The 15933-nt window shown below is 45.2% G+C and overlaps 1 protein-coding gene across 7 annotated transcripts in view; it reads right to left on the bottom strand.

Annotated features, from left to right (window-relative positions):
- WDR17 (WD repeat domain 17) overlaps positions 1 to 15933 on the bottom strand; it is an 85744-nt gene that overhangs the window by 42549 nt on the left and 27262 nt on the right. For 6 of the 7 annotated variants that reach the window (XM_079779391.1, XM_079779388.1, XM_079779389.1 and 3 more), the window contains 4 exons: positions 14700 to 14930; positions 10599 to 10850; positions 6817 to 6939; positions 3006 to 3172 (listed from right to left, as the gene is read on the bottom strand). In XM_079779391.1, coding sequence (XP_079635517.1) covers positions 3006 to 3172; positions 6817 to 6939; positions 10599 to 10850; positions 14700 to 14930 — 773 coding nt within the window. The remainder of the gene's footprint in view (positions 1 to 3005; positions 3173 to 6816; positions 6940 to 10598; positions 10851 to 14699; positions 14931 to 15933) is intronic. The other variant, XM_079779393.1, reaches the window with a different exon arrangement.

Below are 15933 nucleotides of genomic sequence, written 5' to 3'. Positions count from 1 at the left end.
GATTTTATTCAGCCCCAGTTCCCTAAGTCAGCCACTGTCAAAGATGTCCAAAAGTCCAATTGCAGCTGCCATTCAATGCATATGTTTTCTTAATACTTGTCATACACAGAGGACTAGGCTAGGCATTTATAAAGCAATGAACTCTTAACAGTTATTATGTAATGCTGGGAACATAATAAAAGACAAGATAAAACTGAAAACATCCTTTAATGCAGTTATTGCTTTCTTCATACCAATGACATACTCCAAAAGGACTTCTCAGCTTTAACTGAAAGAAGACGCATCTGGCTTAGTCTTGTTTTTAATTAAGTTTTTAAACTGTTCCCAAGTTTCCTAGCAAGTTTGCTCTTTGGAACTCACAATCCTGTCTCCCTGACATGGTGATACGCATCCCAGACACCCCGCAGGCTGTGCGGTGGGACGTGCGGATGTGTGCAAACATATACTTGCAGAGTGGAGGTTAATTACCGGGTGCCTGTGGGCGAACCTGGGAAGAATCTAAGGTAAGTAGCCAGTTGCCTTGTGTGTCTCCCCAGCACCGGGGATGGGAACTGACCCTCCCCTCCTACTCCAAGCAGCAGCCACTACAGCCTGCCGGGACCCAGGGGCAATTAACACAGGGACAGGGTGGGCTCTCTTCCCCCCACGCCTGCCTTAAAGGTACAGGGGAGCCTTTATACTCAGGTGCCTCCAGAGAGCAGGGCCTCAGGAAACCGCACCAGGGCTGCAAGGTGCCTCCTCCGGGAGGGGAGGGAGGGGAGAAGGGGAGGCGGGTGCGGCCGCCGCTGGTGCAGCCCCAGGGGCTGGGCAGGTGCAGGGGCGGGGCTACTCCCATCCTCATGTCACTCACGGCAGGGACTGCCTGCAGGTGCCTTCTTCAACGTTAATTCACGGCTACGCGTTCAGATCTCATTGGAAAAATCATAGAGCAAGACTAAGCGGTGCCTGTTTCTTGTCTTCTTAGCAGGAGGAGGGCAGGGGTGAAAGGAAGAAATGGAAGCATTTCCCTTCATTTCAATCAAGCCGACATCCACGTGGAAGGACGCCTGTTAGCAAGTCTCTGAACAGGGGTTTCTGATGCCACGTGACTGGAAAGCTTGGAGATGCCTGGCGCACGCAGCATCGCATGGGATGTCTGTGCTGGTGATTGTCCTGCCAGCCCCATCTGGGTCTGCGTTAGCAATGCGACTTTATAAGGAAAAATGTCACGTCTCCTCTGACTGGCAGACACTTTGAAAGTGAGAAGAGCCAGTGAAATAATTTATGATCAAGGAATGTTTTAGTTTTGATGGAATTATAAATTTAACATAGTTTTTTTAAAATAAATCATATTTTAATATGAGGATATACACTCAATAGAAAGTCTTTTGAACTTAGATTGCATAACTTCCTTACTAATGTGAATTTTAAAACACTTGTTATATATTTCTCTCTTCCCTTTTATAATTCTTTTAAAAGTAGGTGGTAATTGGAAATATGGAAGAAGTTTCCCACACTGGGGAAGCATTTACACGGAAGGAAAAGCTTACAGGGAAAGAAAATTCAATAATCAAAAGAATATCTACAAAAGGAATGTTTCTATATAACCAAGCTATACATTGTTAAAAAATATTTTTGCTAATGTTCCATATTTTTATTTAAGGATAAAATTAAATTAACCTTCAAATAACAGTATTATTGATTATTTCCCTCTCTCTCTCTCTTTTTTTTTTAAAGAAGGGCAATTATAGCTGTAGAGTCCTTTCTAAGTTTTCCAGGGAAAAACAATTAACATTTAAAAGTCTTAAATGTCTACATTAGTATAATTCAAACCTGTAGGGAAAAAATGGGCATTTTATAAACAAGGAAAAATGAAGAAGGATGATTCTTGACAAATAGTAATTACAACACAATATGCATGAATACATTCATTTGCTCATCATTATGCATGTATTCATTCATTCGACAAAACTTAAGAAAGTCTTGCTATGTGCCAGGCCCTGCGTTAGGTAGTGGAGGTAAAGCATAGATTAAAACCAAGCAAAAACACCGGTCCTCCGCGAGGCTGTCTTCTATTGCGTGTGGAGGCTTAGTGGTCATGAGCACAGAAGAGCCCTGGCCAGTGCTGCTCAGTCAGTTGAGCATCGTCCCTACAGCGGAAGGTCACCGGTTCAGTTCCCAGTCAGGGCACGTGCCTGGGCGGTGCTCAGGAGGCAGCCGATCGTCAAGGTTTCTCTCTCTCCTTCTCCCTTCCTCTCCCTGCAAAATCAATAAAAACATTTTTAAAAAAGAACAGAAGATGATAGAATCATAGAATTATAATGATTCAATAATAGAAAATAAATCTTAAAAGTACTTCATCCAACCGCCTTGCTCACGCACAGATGGGAACACCAAAGCGTGGAGTAGCTGGCAGAGACGGAATTGTCCTTCCTCCTAAGAAAGGGTTGTTCTGTTTCTCTCTTTGCTTCCAAAACATGGCGCAGCAATGCAATTTCCAGCACTGGCCGGGGGCTGGCATGGTCCACACCGCAATGGAACACTACCAGCCATGCGGACAACCAGGGTAAGCGGGCAGTGATGTTCCCTGGAGTTTCATGTTTAAAGCTTAAAGAATCTTAATAGTTTTGTCATCATTCTATACATCATTCTAAAATGTTTCAGCCACCCTGGGTACAGTCCTAATGATACGATTTGTTTTAAAAATATATACATTTCTAGAGAAAGAGGAAGGGAGAGGGATAGAGATAGAAACGTCCATGATGAGAGGGAATCACTGATCAGCTGCCTCCTGCAGGCCCCCTACTGGGGATTGAGCCCGCAACCTGGGCATGTGCCCTGACAGGGAATTGAACCTGTGACCTTTTGGTACATGGGTCGATGCTGCTCAACCACGGAGTCACACCAGCCAGGCTGATTTTTTACAAAAATAAATGTTAACAATATTAATATGTAAGTAAAAGTAAACATCGTGAGCGTCACACAATAAGTGCTGTGTGTGAGAGAAGGGACGGCCGCAGACATACCATGTCCCTCAGGAAATCCCACTTCTTGGCTCCCAGGTCATACAGGCCCACGCCACCGTCCAGGAAGCAGCAGAGAGCGTGCCCGGGGGGCAGGGAGGACACCTGGCCCGGGGGCAGCGCCTCGCTCGTGGAGGATGTGTGATTTGGGGTGGGAGGCTGGATTGAAACTGAAAAAGAAAAAGATCAGCAGGTAAACATTTATGGTAGCAGCTTCTCGTGTGCAAATGACACCACGGGGATTGATTTCCTCTCACCAGAACTGGGATTTGTGAACTGTAGGCAATAATCATATTTCTGCCTCAGGAGTACTTTTGCAGTTTTGCCAAAATGAGGGGATAAGGAGGGTTGGGGGGGGAAAGGAGGTTTATAACTACTACAGTAATTAATCAGTCATAATCCTATCTAATAAAAGAGAAATATGCAAATTGACCGTATATCCACTGCACCCACAAGCCACGCCCACCAGCCAATCAGGAGCGAGTATGCAAATTAACCCAACAAATATGGCAGCAGCCACAGAGCTGGAGAGAGCAGGAGGCTTGGGTTGCCCTTGGCGATGGAGGAAGCCAAGCTTCGCGACCACCCTGGCCTGCCCTGGCCTCCGCTCAAGGCTACAAAGTTTCAATTATAGAAGATAAATAAATCCCAGATACCAGGGCCTCTGCTTGGGTCGCCGGGGGGTGTGGCCGACCTGAAAACCACCACAGACCCCCTCACCCAGGCCGCCCCACACCCCAAGGGAACCCCTACCCTGATCTGGGACACCCTTCAGGGCAAACCAGCCAGCCCCCACCCATGCACCAGGCCTCTATCCTATCTAATAAAAGAGTAATATGCAAATTGACTGTCACTCCAACACAAAAGATGGCTGCCCCCATGTGGACACAATATGGCCACCACAAGATGGCCAGCAGGGGAGGGCAGTTGGGAGGGACCAGGCCTGCAAGGGAGGGCAGTTAGGGGTGACCAGGCCTGCAGGGGAGGGCAGTTAGGGGCAATCAGGCTGGCAGGGGAACAGTTAGGCATCAAACAGGCTGGCAGGGGAGTGGTTAGGGGGTGATCAGGCTGGCAGGTAGAAGTGGTTAGGGACAATCCGGATGGCAGGCAGGCAAGCAGTTGGGCACCAGCAGTCCTGGATTGTGAGAGGGATGTCCGACTGCCCGTTTAGGCCCGATCCTATTGGGATCGGGCCTAAACGGGCAGTCGGACAGTGGGACATCCCTTGAGGGGTCCCAGATTGGAGAGGGTGCAGGCTGGGCTGAGGGACACACACACCCCTCCCCGTGCACAAATTTCATGCACCGGGCCTCTAGTATGAGAATAAACTCTGTGCTTTGAGAATTCACAACTGTAAACCTACTGGCTCCTTTAGCACAGATATTGCCCCAACCTCTAATATAGAAAATCGGATATTATTTTGAAAAGAGGTGTATAAAATGCAGGGGGAGCAACCTGGATGAAAATTAGTGTGTGAGGAATCACAATATGCTGTGAATATCTAATTTATTATTTCCCCATAGATTAAAGCATGGAATGCTTATTTTTAAAAAAATATATTTTATTGATTTTTTTACAGAGAGGAAGAGAAAGGGATAGAGAGTTAGAAACATCAGTGGGAGAGAAACATCGATCAGCTGCCTCCTGCACACCTCCTACTGGGGATGTGCCCGCAACCAAGGTACATGCCCTTGACTGGAATCGAACCTGGGACCTTTCAGTCCGCAGGCCAATGCTCTATCCACTGAGCCAAACCGGTTAGGGCAGAATGCTTATTTTTTAATTAGAATCTTCTTTCAAAATCTTGATATATTAGCTTACTCCCCCTTCCACACACACACAGACATACATGCATGTGAGTTTTTTCTTTTAAAGCTCATAACTCTCTAGTAATTGCTATTCTAATGAAAATAATTATCTTTGAGATTATATAATTCACTTTAATTTAGCACCCAAATTAAGAACCATAATTGTCTGACATACATTTTTTTTTTTTAATATGCTCTTATGAACTTTTAGAGAGGCAGGGAGAGGGATAGAGAGACAGAAACATCGATGAAAGAGAAATATCATAGATCGGCTGCCTCCTACACACCCTCTACTGGGGATCGAGCCTGCAACCCAGGCATGTTCCCTGACCTGGAATTGAACCGCGACCTCTTAGTTCCTAGGTCAATGCTCAACTACTGAGCCATGCCGGCTGTACATTTTCATCTCAGTTTTTCTCTCTTCCTCCTCAGGTTTACTTCTATTGTTCGTATGCTTCCGTTTCTCCAACTTTCAATTGCATGTGTCCCCATGTTTAGTTATTTTCTGCCTAGTCTGTATCTCACACTGTGTCTTCTTTTCAAGAAGTTTTTCCTTAGAACAAGAATAATGTTTTGCAAACATAATCCAAAATAATGCTACCATTGCAAATTATCAGACCAATCTATGTTAATTACATACTGGAATATAGATAAATATTTCCCAGATATTCTCTCTTTTTTAGTATGCTCCCTTTAAATATATATATATATATATATATATATATATATTATTGATTTTTTTACAGAGAGAAAGGGAGAGGGATAGAGAGCTAGAAACATCGATGAGAGAGAAACATCCATCAGCTGCCTCCTGCACACCTCCCACTGGGCATGTGCCCTTGACCGGAATTGAACCTGGGGCCTTTCAGCCCGCAGACCGACGCTCTATCCACTGAGTCAAACCAGTTTCGGCATATGCTCCCTTTTTTATTCAAATATCGCCTTCCTTATTGCATTCATTTGGATAATGCTATTTCTCAGAATCAATTCAAATGGCAGGAAGTCCAGACTAGAATGAACTTCTAATAACAAAAGAGGCATTTGATTCCATGAAACTTTATTGACCATTTGGTAAAAACTAATATGATCCATGACTCACTGTTACAATATTTTAATTTACTGACATTATGGGTGGTTTTGATACCCTTTATGTACTTATCTACCTGTAAGTCATCCTTTTTTTTTTTTAGAATTTGGTATGTCTGTATTTTAATCTCTTCATTTTCACATAACTTTTCTTATTCCACACTTGGTTACATTTTTTAAAATGGGGTAAAAGACTAGACATCTAGCAATAGATTCCCTAAAAGGAATTACTCACAAATGACAAGATTGGTATGGGCTTCCTCATATTTGATGATTTTCCTCTAATGCACATGGACCGCTTTTGTAATATGAAATCAAATGTGAAAGAAGAGAATCGGTGACAGTTCAGTCATCCTGTGTTATGAAAGTCATAGCAACTAAACCAGAGGTGGGGAACACAGGGCCCGCTGGTCACACATGGCCCGAGAAGTCATGTGGTCTGGCCCTGCCAAGGCATTAGGGGCGAGTTAATTAAACGTCTGACCAAATACCGCAGGCTAACTTTTATGTGGATAATTGTGTATGGCCCGTGAATGATGTTATAAATATCCAAATGGTCCTTGGTGGAAAAAAGGTTCCCCACCCCTGAACTAAACCAAGAAACAAATAACCACACACACACACACACACACACACACACAGAATTGCAGGATATACACCATCTCAGCCTCCAGAATGTTACTTCTCCAGTCTCAGCATCTCCGGACCCCCGTTCCCAGGATTCAGAGGTAGTAAGGCCTGACAGAAAAGCTTAACTCGTGTGTGGTTCCTTTAGCACAGACATTGTCACAGGCTGATTTTTAAACTGGCTTTTCAGTAGCACATATCTGACATGCCTATATTGCCACATCAGCCATTTCATTTGGAAGCAGCAGGTACACTATTCTAAGATATTAGACTCTGATGATACTCTTACTCACATTTCTTTCTTGGTGGAGAATTCAGTACATGTAAGCAGTGAAATCCTGTTTTCTTTAGCTTAAAATTATCAGTTGGTGTTGTTCTTGAAACATTCCAAACGCGTAAAACGCCTACTTGAGAATCTAGGCAGGAAAAAGCATCATGTTAACAAGTTTTACTTGAGATATAAAGTGCCTGCACATAAGAGTAATAAAAGAATCTTCAACTTGCAAGATTTTTAGCACTACCAATGGGCATTCTTCAAATAATAAGACTGTACAATTCTATATAATAAAAGGGTAATATGCAAATTGACTCCCGGGAATGACCAGTCGCTATGATGCACACTGATCACCAGGGGGCAGATGCTCAACGCAGGAACTGCCCCCTGGTGGTCAGTGCACTCCCACAGGGGGAGCTCCGCTCAGCCACAAACTGCGCTGATGGCTGCAAGCGCAGTGGCCGTGGCGGGAGCGTCTTCCGCCTCCTCGGCAGCACTAAGGATGTCCGACTGCAGCTAGGCGGTCAGTCAGACATCCCCCAAGGGCTCCCAGGCTGCCACAGGGATGTCTGACTGCCAGCTTAGGCCTGATCCCCCGGGGAGCAGGCCTAAGCCAGCAGGTGGACATCCCCCGAGGGGACCCAGACTGCGAGAGGCTGCAGCCTGGGCTGAAGGACCCCCCCCTGAGTGCACGAAATTTTGTGTACCAGGCCTCTAGTAATACAATGAAAGAGACGGCTAACGTGCTATGCAACCTTTACATCTTTGACATGTTTACTATTTTTTTCTGTTCCGGACCCTTCTCTAGGGTGAGAAACCGCCTTCTCTGGCACCTTTGCCCACAGCGGTCATTGTGACAATCCGATTACAAAAAGCACCCTGTGACCCACGCAGTCTAGGAAACTCCGCCCCCCCCCTGCCCCGTTACACAATCCTCCCTTGTCCGACACAGTCATAAGCTGCCCCTTGCTAACCTGCAGCCAGACAAGGTGCCTAACAGACCCGAAACCCGGTTAGAAAGCCCCCCGAATTCTACCTTCATCACCTGCTTTGGAAATAATCTGACAGGCCCTCAAATGATGCAACATGGAGCCAACATGTGACCCAGCAATTGCATCCGATGCAGGTACCCACAGAATTAGAAACTCGCCCATACAAAAGCCTGCACACAGATGCTCAGAGCAGCGTTATCCGTAACAGCAAAAAAAAAAAAAAAAGTAGAAAAAAGCTAAATGTCTGTCAGCTGATAAACAAAGCCTGGCATACCCAGGCAATGGAATGTCATTCACCCTTAAAAAGGGATAAGTTACTCATGCACCCAACAACGTGGATGAAGCCTCAACCCCTATGCTACGTCAAAGAAGCCACATGTTGGGTTATTTCATTTCTATGAAACGTCAGAATCCCCAGAGACAGGAAGTAGATTAGCAGTTTATGTTCACACATGTGTACAGGAGGGGTGGTGGAGAGGGGGTAGCTGGGAGTGACTGCTAGTGGTACAGAGGGAATTGACTGAGGGGATGATGGAATGTTCTGGAATTAGACAGCGGTAAAGGTTGCACAACTTTCTGAGCATAGAAACCACTAAACTGTACACTTTAAAATGGTGACTTTTATGGTATGTGAGTTTTATCTCAATAATAATAATAATATTTGCTATATAAAAAATTCCCATGTCTATCATTAATTGTACCCTGTGAAATTAAAGGCAATTAAGATGTATAAGAGCCTATCTACTTCCATGTGTAACCTAAGTGCTTAAAGTAGTAAAGAATGTCTTTTTTTAAACCACAGTCTACATCCAGTACCATTCTGCCCCAGTTTCAGACACACAGCACCGTGGCTGGAAAAACAGGTACACTACTGAGTGGTCCCCTGCTGCCCAAGCGCCCACCTGCCCCATGTCCCGTTACCTCCACATCACCGACTATTCTCCACGTTGTAATCGCATCTCTGCATCTCTGTGGCTATTCTGCAGCTACCTATGTGACCTGCTCAATCCCCTCACCTATTTCACCCAGGCCCCCAAGCCCCTTCCCTCTGACAGCTGTCAGTCTGTTCTCTTTACCTATGAGTCTGTTTCTATTTTGTTTGTTTTGTTCCTTAGATTCCACATATAAGTGAGATCATATGGTGCTTGTCTTTCTCGGACTGGCTTACTTCACCTAGCATAATACTCTCCAGGTCCATCCAAGCTGTCGCAAAAGGTAAGACTGCCTTCCTTTTTATGGCTGAGTAGTATTCCATTCGTATCCACTCAGCTGCTGATGGGCACTTGGGCTGTTTCCAGATCTTGGCTATTGTGAATAATGTGCAAATAATTTCTATAAAAATGTTGAGAGGAGAGGATAAAGTCTCTCTTTTATTTTACACGAAGCAAGTAACAGGAAGTATTTACACAGTAGCTGACAGCACTCTCACTTCAGAGACCATACTTTCTGAACCTAAGTAAATAGTAATCCTAGTTAATTTCTAATCAGTATTTTAAATTCCCCCTCTTCCCATCCCCATCACTCCTTGACTTTGCTCACTCTCTTGATTAGGAAGCCATGTGATAGATTCTGGGGCTGCCTAGGCATAAGGGCTCACTCAGATCACAATTCCCAGGAAGGCTCATAGGCCCAGATAACCCACTGTTTGAGTCCATACTTCAACTCTCACCCTGCCATGCCTGAAACTGAACTGTCTTTGTATTTTGTACACATACAAACATGAACATGCACACATGTGCACACACATATTCCAATTTATTATCAGAAACCTGGATAACAGGGTCTTAATTTCATTTGTATTTGTCATTATGTTAATGACATACAGTATAGTAGGTCCTTGGGTTATGTGGGAGGTCCGTTCCCACGGTGATGTAACGCGATTTTCGCCGTAAGTCGGAACCCACCTACATAAGCACCTATGTCACTCACATGGAGCACATACACAGCAGTAATGAAGTGAAACAGTAAAAAAAATTTAAAAGAAAGATAACAATTCCTGGCCTTTACTTGTGGTAAATAAATAATAAAAAGCATAAAGCACATATGTACATATGTCGAAATGATGTAACTTTATTTTTTATAAATAAATGGGACATGGTGACGTAACCACAATATGACTTATGTCGAGTCTGACGTAACCCGAGGACTTCCTGTAGGAATAACAGTAAACTAGGCATCCTAATATATAAAAAGCCAGGGGCCATCACGACCTAAACAACCAGACGGATGACCAAACAGTAGGCTGCATGGGGCTACCAGGCCAGCAGGGGGGTTAGTGAGGGACAACCAAATGACTAAACAGCAGGCTGCGTGGGGTGACTAGGCCAGTAGGGGGGGCAGTTGGGGGCAACCAGGCTGGCGGGGGGAGCAGAAAGGGGTGACAGGCTGGCGGGGGGGCAGTAAGGGGCAACCAAGCCAGCAGGGGGGCATGGTTAGGGGTGACCAGGCTGGCATGGAGGGACAGTTGGGGGTGACCAGGCCAGCAGGCAGGTGAGCAGTTAGGAGCCAGAGGTCCCGGATTGTGAGAGGGATATCCGACTGCCGGTTTAGGCCTGATCCCCGGGATGGGGCCTAAACTGGCAGTCAAACATCCCTGAGGGGTCCCGGATTGGAGAGGGTGCAGGCTGGGATGAGGAGACCCCCCCATGCACAAATTTCGTGCACTGAGCCTCTAGTTTACTATAATAAATAATAACATTTGCAATATTAACAAGTCTTACACAGAAGTAACCAGTGAAGGAGTATTATTTGCCTGACCGAATTAAAGAATACACGCGCATTTAACACGTGGGGGGATGGGCGCACTCACCCCCGGTGACGAACATCCCCGGGGCGCTGGGGACCCAGGCCAGGCACTGCACACAGGCTGCCGCGCTGGGCAAGCTGAAGGTGGTTATGCAGCAGAGCGCCTCCGCGTCCACCAGCCGGATCCCGTGATGCAGATTGGCCACCAGGAGGTAATCCGTGGACAGCGGGTCCCACTCCAGGGCCGTGACTGGGTCCTCTTCGTCTGTCCCTTCCAGAGAGTCGGGCCTCAGAACATGTCTCTGACTTTTATTACCTGTTAAAATACAAAGAAAGTGACTTTTAACGACACTCCCAGAAAAAGGTCAGTAACTGAGAGGGTGCTGATTTTCTCTGCGCACACCACAGACCCCAGCAGCATGGAAATATGAAGCTGGTGTGTCCTGAAGAAGCTACTGATGACGTGTGACGGCGGGGAGCTAGGGTTTGTCGCAGTGACACAATCAGACTGGACTGCTCTGCGCTGGCGATCTCTAGTACCTGGGAAGTTTGCCCTATTTGTTACTGAAAAACTGTAAGAAAAGGACATGAGTACACACGATATTGTCATCCACCACCATTCCACTGAGTGACAAAGCATACAGATAGGAAAAGGCTTACCAGAAGGAAGGACATCCTGTTGTGATTAAAAGCACAGACTTTGGGTCCAGCCCGACCTAGTTCCACCACTTAGGGGCTCCGTGTTCTTGGACAAGACACATCATCTCTGTGTGCTCAGGGTTTGTTTTTACAGTGAACATAACGATACCTACCTTGTAGAGTTTTTTTTTGTTTTTTTTTTAAGATTAAGTGGATGAGTTGCTGAAAGTGCTTAGAACAGTGGGGACATCATGAGCAGCACATCACTATTTACTGTCACTCTTTGTCACGCATCAGACCATCTGTCATAACCATCATTCCCTCCTGACTCCACTACAACCCAGGCAGCCAGACACTCAGGGGGTAAAACAAGGGGAATTAAATGAAGCCAAGGCCCGCCCTAGCCGGTCTGGCTCAGTGGCTAGTGTTGGCCCTCGGACTGAAGGGTCCCAGGTTCGATTCTGGTCCAAGGGCACGTGCTTTGGTTGCAGGCTCGATCCCTGGCCCAGGTCGAGGCTTGTGTGGGAGGCAACCAATCGATGTGTCCCTCTCACATCATTGTTTCCCTCTCTGACTCTTCCCTACTCTTCCCTTCCTTCCACTCTCTAAACGTCAATGGAAATATATCCTTGGGTGAGGATTAACCAAACAACAACAAAACCCAACAACAAAACAACAAAATAAATGAAGCCAAGGCCCATCAAACAATCCTCTATTCCTTCCAATTACATACACAACTGGCAACGGGGGGAAATCCGCTTCTGCAGTGTACCCCATGGGACTCCACTCCGCGGACGCGCTCATGCTCCAAAGCAAGGCCGTGAAACTACACTTAGAGACTACACCCTCACGGAGAGCCCAGTTATCCCTGCGTGCTCTACACGTTGAAATAATACTTTATTTAAAAAATAACACAACTGAAAGATACCATAGCTCTGTCATCAGCGCACACGGTTCTCCAACCTTTCAGGTTATAAAAGCAGAGAAAAGCAATTCCCTTGGGTCTGTCGGATATTATGAAATGAATTGAAAACCTTACAGCTTCTGCCTTGACATTAACGTCATCAGAATATAATATTATATAAATACAATGTGGATCTTAAATAGGTATTGTTTTAGTTAGAATCTGTGCATATATAGTCATAGAAAGTGCGTGAGAGATTTCTTTTATTTGGGTTTGTCAAGTTTTCACAATAACCATCAAGAAAAGTTTGTTTGCTTCTTCTCCCCCCAAACAAACATAATCTAAACTGCTATTTTATGTCACCATAATGAATATTAATGTAGTGGGTCATTACAAGGCCAAGAGAGGCAGGAAAATGATTTATTAAGCTAAGCTGTACTTTACTAATTTTCAGGTATTTGCATGTGCCACTCGCATCTATGACTTATTAAAAATACTCCAGGATATGAAAAAAAGCAACAAAGAACATGGTAAAATTTACAATGAAAATGTTACAATATCTAGATCATGTTGCTTCAAAGCCCCATCTTACAGTCAAAATGATAAAGGGTTATAGTCACTGTTTTCTGCTCTATCCGATATCAACATTTTTAGTATAAAAGATAGAAAAATTAACCTATAAATGTAAAGCCAGTCATTAGAAAAACCGCTGATAATGTTCTAGTTTAATTATTATTTATTTTGCTATTACTTGTGTTCTATTTTTTTTACACAAGTATCAGGCCCCTTGTGTTGTCAGATAAGGACAGACGCATGTGATAAATTGGTAAGAGTGAGGTCGACAATTTCTGTATGAGAGACAAAAACTGGGGCAAGGGAAAATTATGGTTGAAAAATAAAATAATGAGGATGATGCATAAACCAAAGAGTCGTTGAAATTTTGATTTTGAGATCTGGTGGCTAAAGCCACGAGGAAAGAAATCATGAAAGGTGGCACAATAGGATAAAAATAAAACAAAATGACAAACAAAAAAATGTTCTGAGAAGCACAACGTTTCCTAGAACTGACACCAGAAATAAATGCCTCTCCCCTTGTGCGTTTCCAAACGGGGACACAGTGTTGTTTGAGGACAACGTCACCAACAACATTTCTAAGATAAAACAACGCAAACTTGATGAATGCCCTCCTGGGGGTAATAGCAGAGTCAAGTCAATTAAAACAGCTCTGTTACGAAGATAAGAACATTCTCTGATGAGCTGGCTCTGTCCAAGAATATAACTGGAAAGAGGTAAAGCAGCGGTTTCCCAACATTTTGGGCCCTGGAACCCTCTGTTCAGATGAGGATTTTTACATGAAAATACAGATACTACAGAACAAAGTGGTGGTGCTTTTAGACTGACTGAGCCACCTGGATCACCTACCCACCCTTCTCCCCTCCACCCAGCACACACACAAATATGCAAACACACTAATAATCACAATTTTAAAATCACGGATTTAAAATAATGGGTGAACTGCCTTATTGTGGGCAGTCCTCCACGAATAGTTCCCTTTTCTGCTTCTTCCAAAATAGATAAAGCTGGACAGGAGGCACCTGCAGGAGCCTGCAGGACAGACATTCTGTCTTGTTAGGTAGAGACCGAACCCCTGTGGGGCCAGGAAGTCAGTAACAGGGGAGGGGAGGGCTCCTCGGGGAACAGGAAGCTGAGCGCTAAGTAGTAAGGCTACAGCCCCGAGGCTTCAAACTCAAAGCAGAGAGTCTCCTGGGAATCAAAAAGCAGCATTTTCTTCAAGACCTATTCGCTCTTGTCTCCTCAAAAGGGAAAGGCATGGGCAGATGCACCTTCCCTAACGGTGTGTGTGTGGATTCTTAAAGCCCTGGGCGTACGTGAGAGCAAGAAGTCTGTGTTGGGTTCTTAGCGGTTGAATTGTGTCCCTTCAAAGGATGTGGGGTCTCCGTGACGTTGTTGAGAACATGACTCGGTTTGAAAACAGGAGCCCCCAGCCACAGAGATGCCGGGTGCGGTCAGCGCGCTGCTGGGGTGCCAGCAGGACTCTGGGATGAGTGGGGAGCCGTTCAGGGAAGTTTCCAATGTACATTTTGTTATTGTTTAAATTTTAAAAATAAACAAAATGATCAGACCCTTTCCTTCAGCCAGAGTGATGGACTAATGGGGTCTAAAGAGTTGTTTTTCCTTCCCACCCCAGGACCAAAGACCTGGCGGAGGATCTGGGGCGTCCCCATGGTATTCTATACACCGGCGGGAGAATAGTTCTGACTGGTGAGCCATCAAGGATTCCAGATCTACGTCCTTATCCACTCAGGCCGTTTTCTGAGTAAGTGTGCAGAAACAAAGAATTGACTTAAAAAGTAAAACCATGGGACGCATGCCTGATTCGGGGTACATCAAAGCAGAATCTGCACAGCTGGGCTGAATGCATGACCAGGCCTGAGATGTAAATTAGCTTCCCATGATCACGTGGAATCAGTGAGACGCTGGATACTATTGGCACAGCTGTTATTTTACAATCGAAATCCTGTTCCTCTTGGCTTTCTGCCGTGTCACTAAGAAATGACATGCGCCTGGGAAAGAACACGTGGGAGCTGAGCCCATCCTCACCTGGCTGGAAAATCGACAGGCTCCCATCCATGTGACCAAACACGACTTTGCCCTTCCTCTGGGGGTGCCACCGGAAGGTGCAGATGTCGGACATGAAGCTGTGGGCGTCTCGGTGCACGGTCACGCCGCTGTCCGGCCCCGAGATGGTCCAGACGAGCAGCGGGCCCCTGCGGGGAGCGAAGGCCACGGCCTCGCCCGCGTTCCAGCACCAGCTCAGGGAGGCGGGCGTCCCTGGAACAGAGGAAATGTGGGTCACAGCAGAGGGTTCCGGCCAGAACTGCCCTCCGGCAGCAACTGCTTTGTAAGTTCTGCAACGACGTAGAAGAGTATGCTCATGGTTTATAAACACCTGACCTCCTGACTTGGGAACTGGATTTTTAAACTAATCCCTGAGACCACTGGGAACGTACATAGGGTACTTCGTCGGTGAAAAGGAACAGGACCTAGTTAGGTTTAAATGACTAATACGATTACACGCTTCTTATTTAAAGAAGGGTATAGAGTTCTTTCTTTTAGAAAACTGTTTGCTTACCAGAGCAATTAATTTTGACCGAGTTCTTGGGTGTGAGACCTGCTCTAGGCATTCTCTATACAAGTTAGTATAGGTGACACTTCCTGCTTTAAAGGATCTTAAATAAAAACTGGGAAGATAAGGATGAAATGTAGGAAAAGTTAGACGTTACTTTAAGGATTCCATAACAATGGAGTTCATGCTACAATCTATGTCTTATCAGGAGTTTAGAATCAAACCTTAGCTTTCCCTCAGGTGAAACTAAACAAGTCACTTTCTGTCCGAACCTCGTCTCCTCATCCATACACTGGATACAACTACAATCATCTGACCACTTACTTCACATGAACATCGGAAAAGAAAATATAATAATGTATGTAAACGCCCCCTTTAAACTGTAAGACAAAATAGAACAGCTCATTGTAAATCTCCCCACTGTTATTGCAACCAAATAGATCCTAAGTGAAATAAGGGTTACGGTGAATTTATGACTCAAGACAGGGATGGTGACTCTTCCAGCAGGGACACTGATCCATCGCATCAGAATCACCAAACTGAAGACGGGCATCGGAGGAAGTGGAATTAGGGCCTGGGGATCGATTTTAACAAGGTTTGTGAACCACTGGGCTACTCTTCTGGAAAGTAAATGGGATTTAGGTTATGCCTGGAAGGAGCCATGGAGTTTAAATATATGAGATGAGCACTGTTTCCCAGGAAGAGAAA

This window comes from Cnephaeus nilssonii, assembly GCF_951640355.1.
Source record: "Cnephaeus nilssonii genome assembly, chromosome: 8".
In the NCBI taxonomy this organism is placed as follows: domain Eukaryota; kingdom Metazoa; phylum Chordata; class Mammalia; order Chiroptera; family Vespertilionidae; genus Cnephaeus; species Cnephaeus nilssonii.
This window is presented reverse-complemented; position numbering and strand designations above follow the sequence as displayed.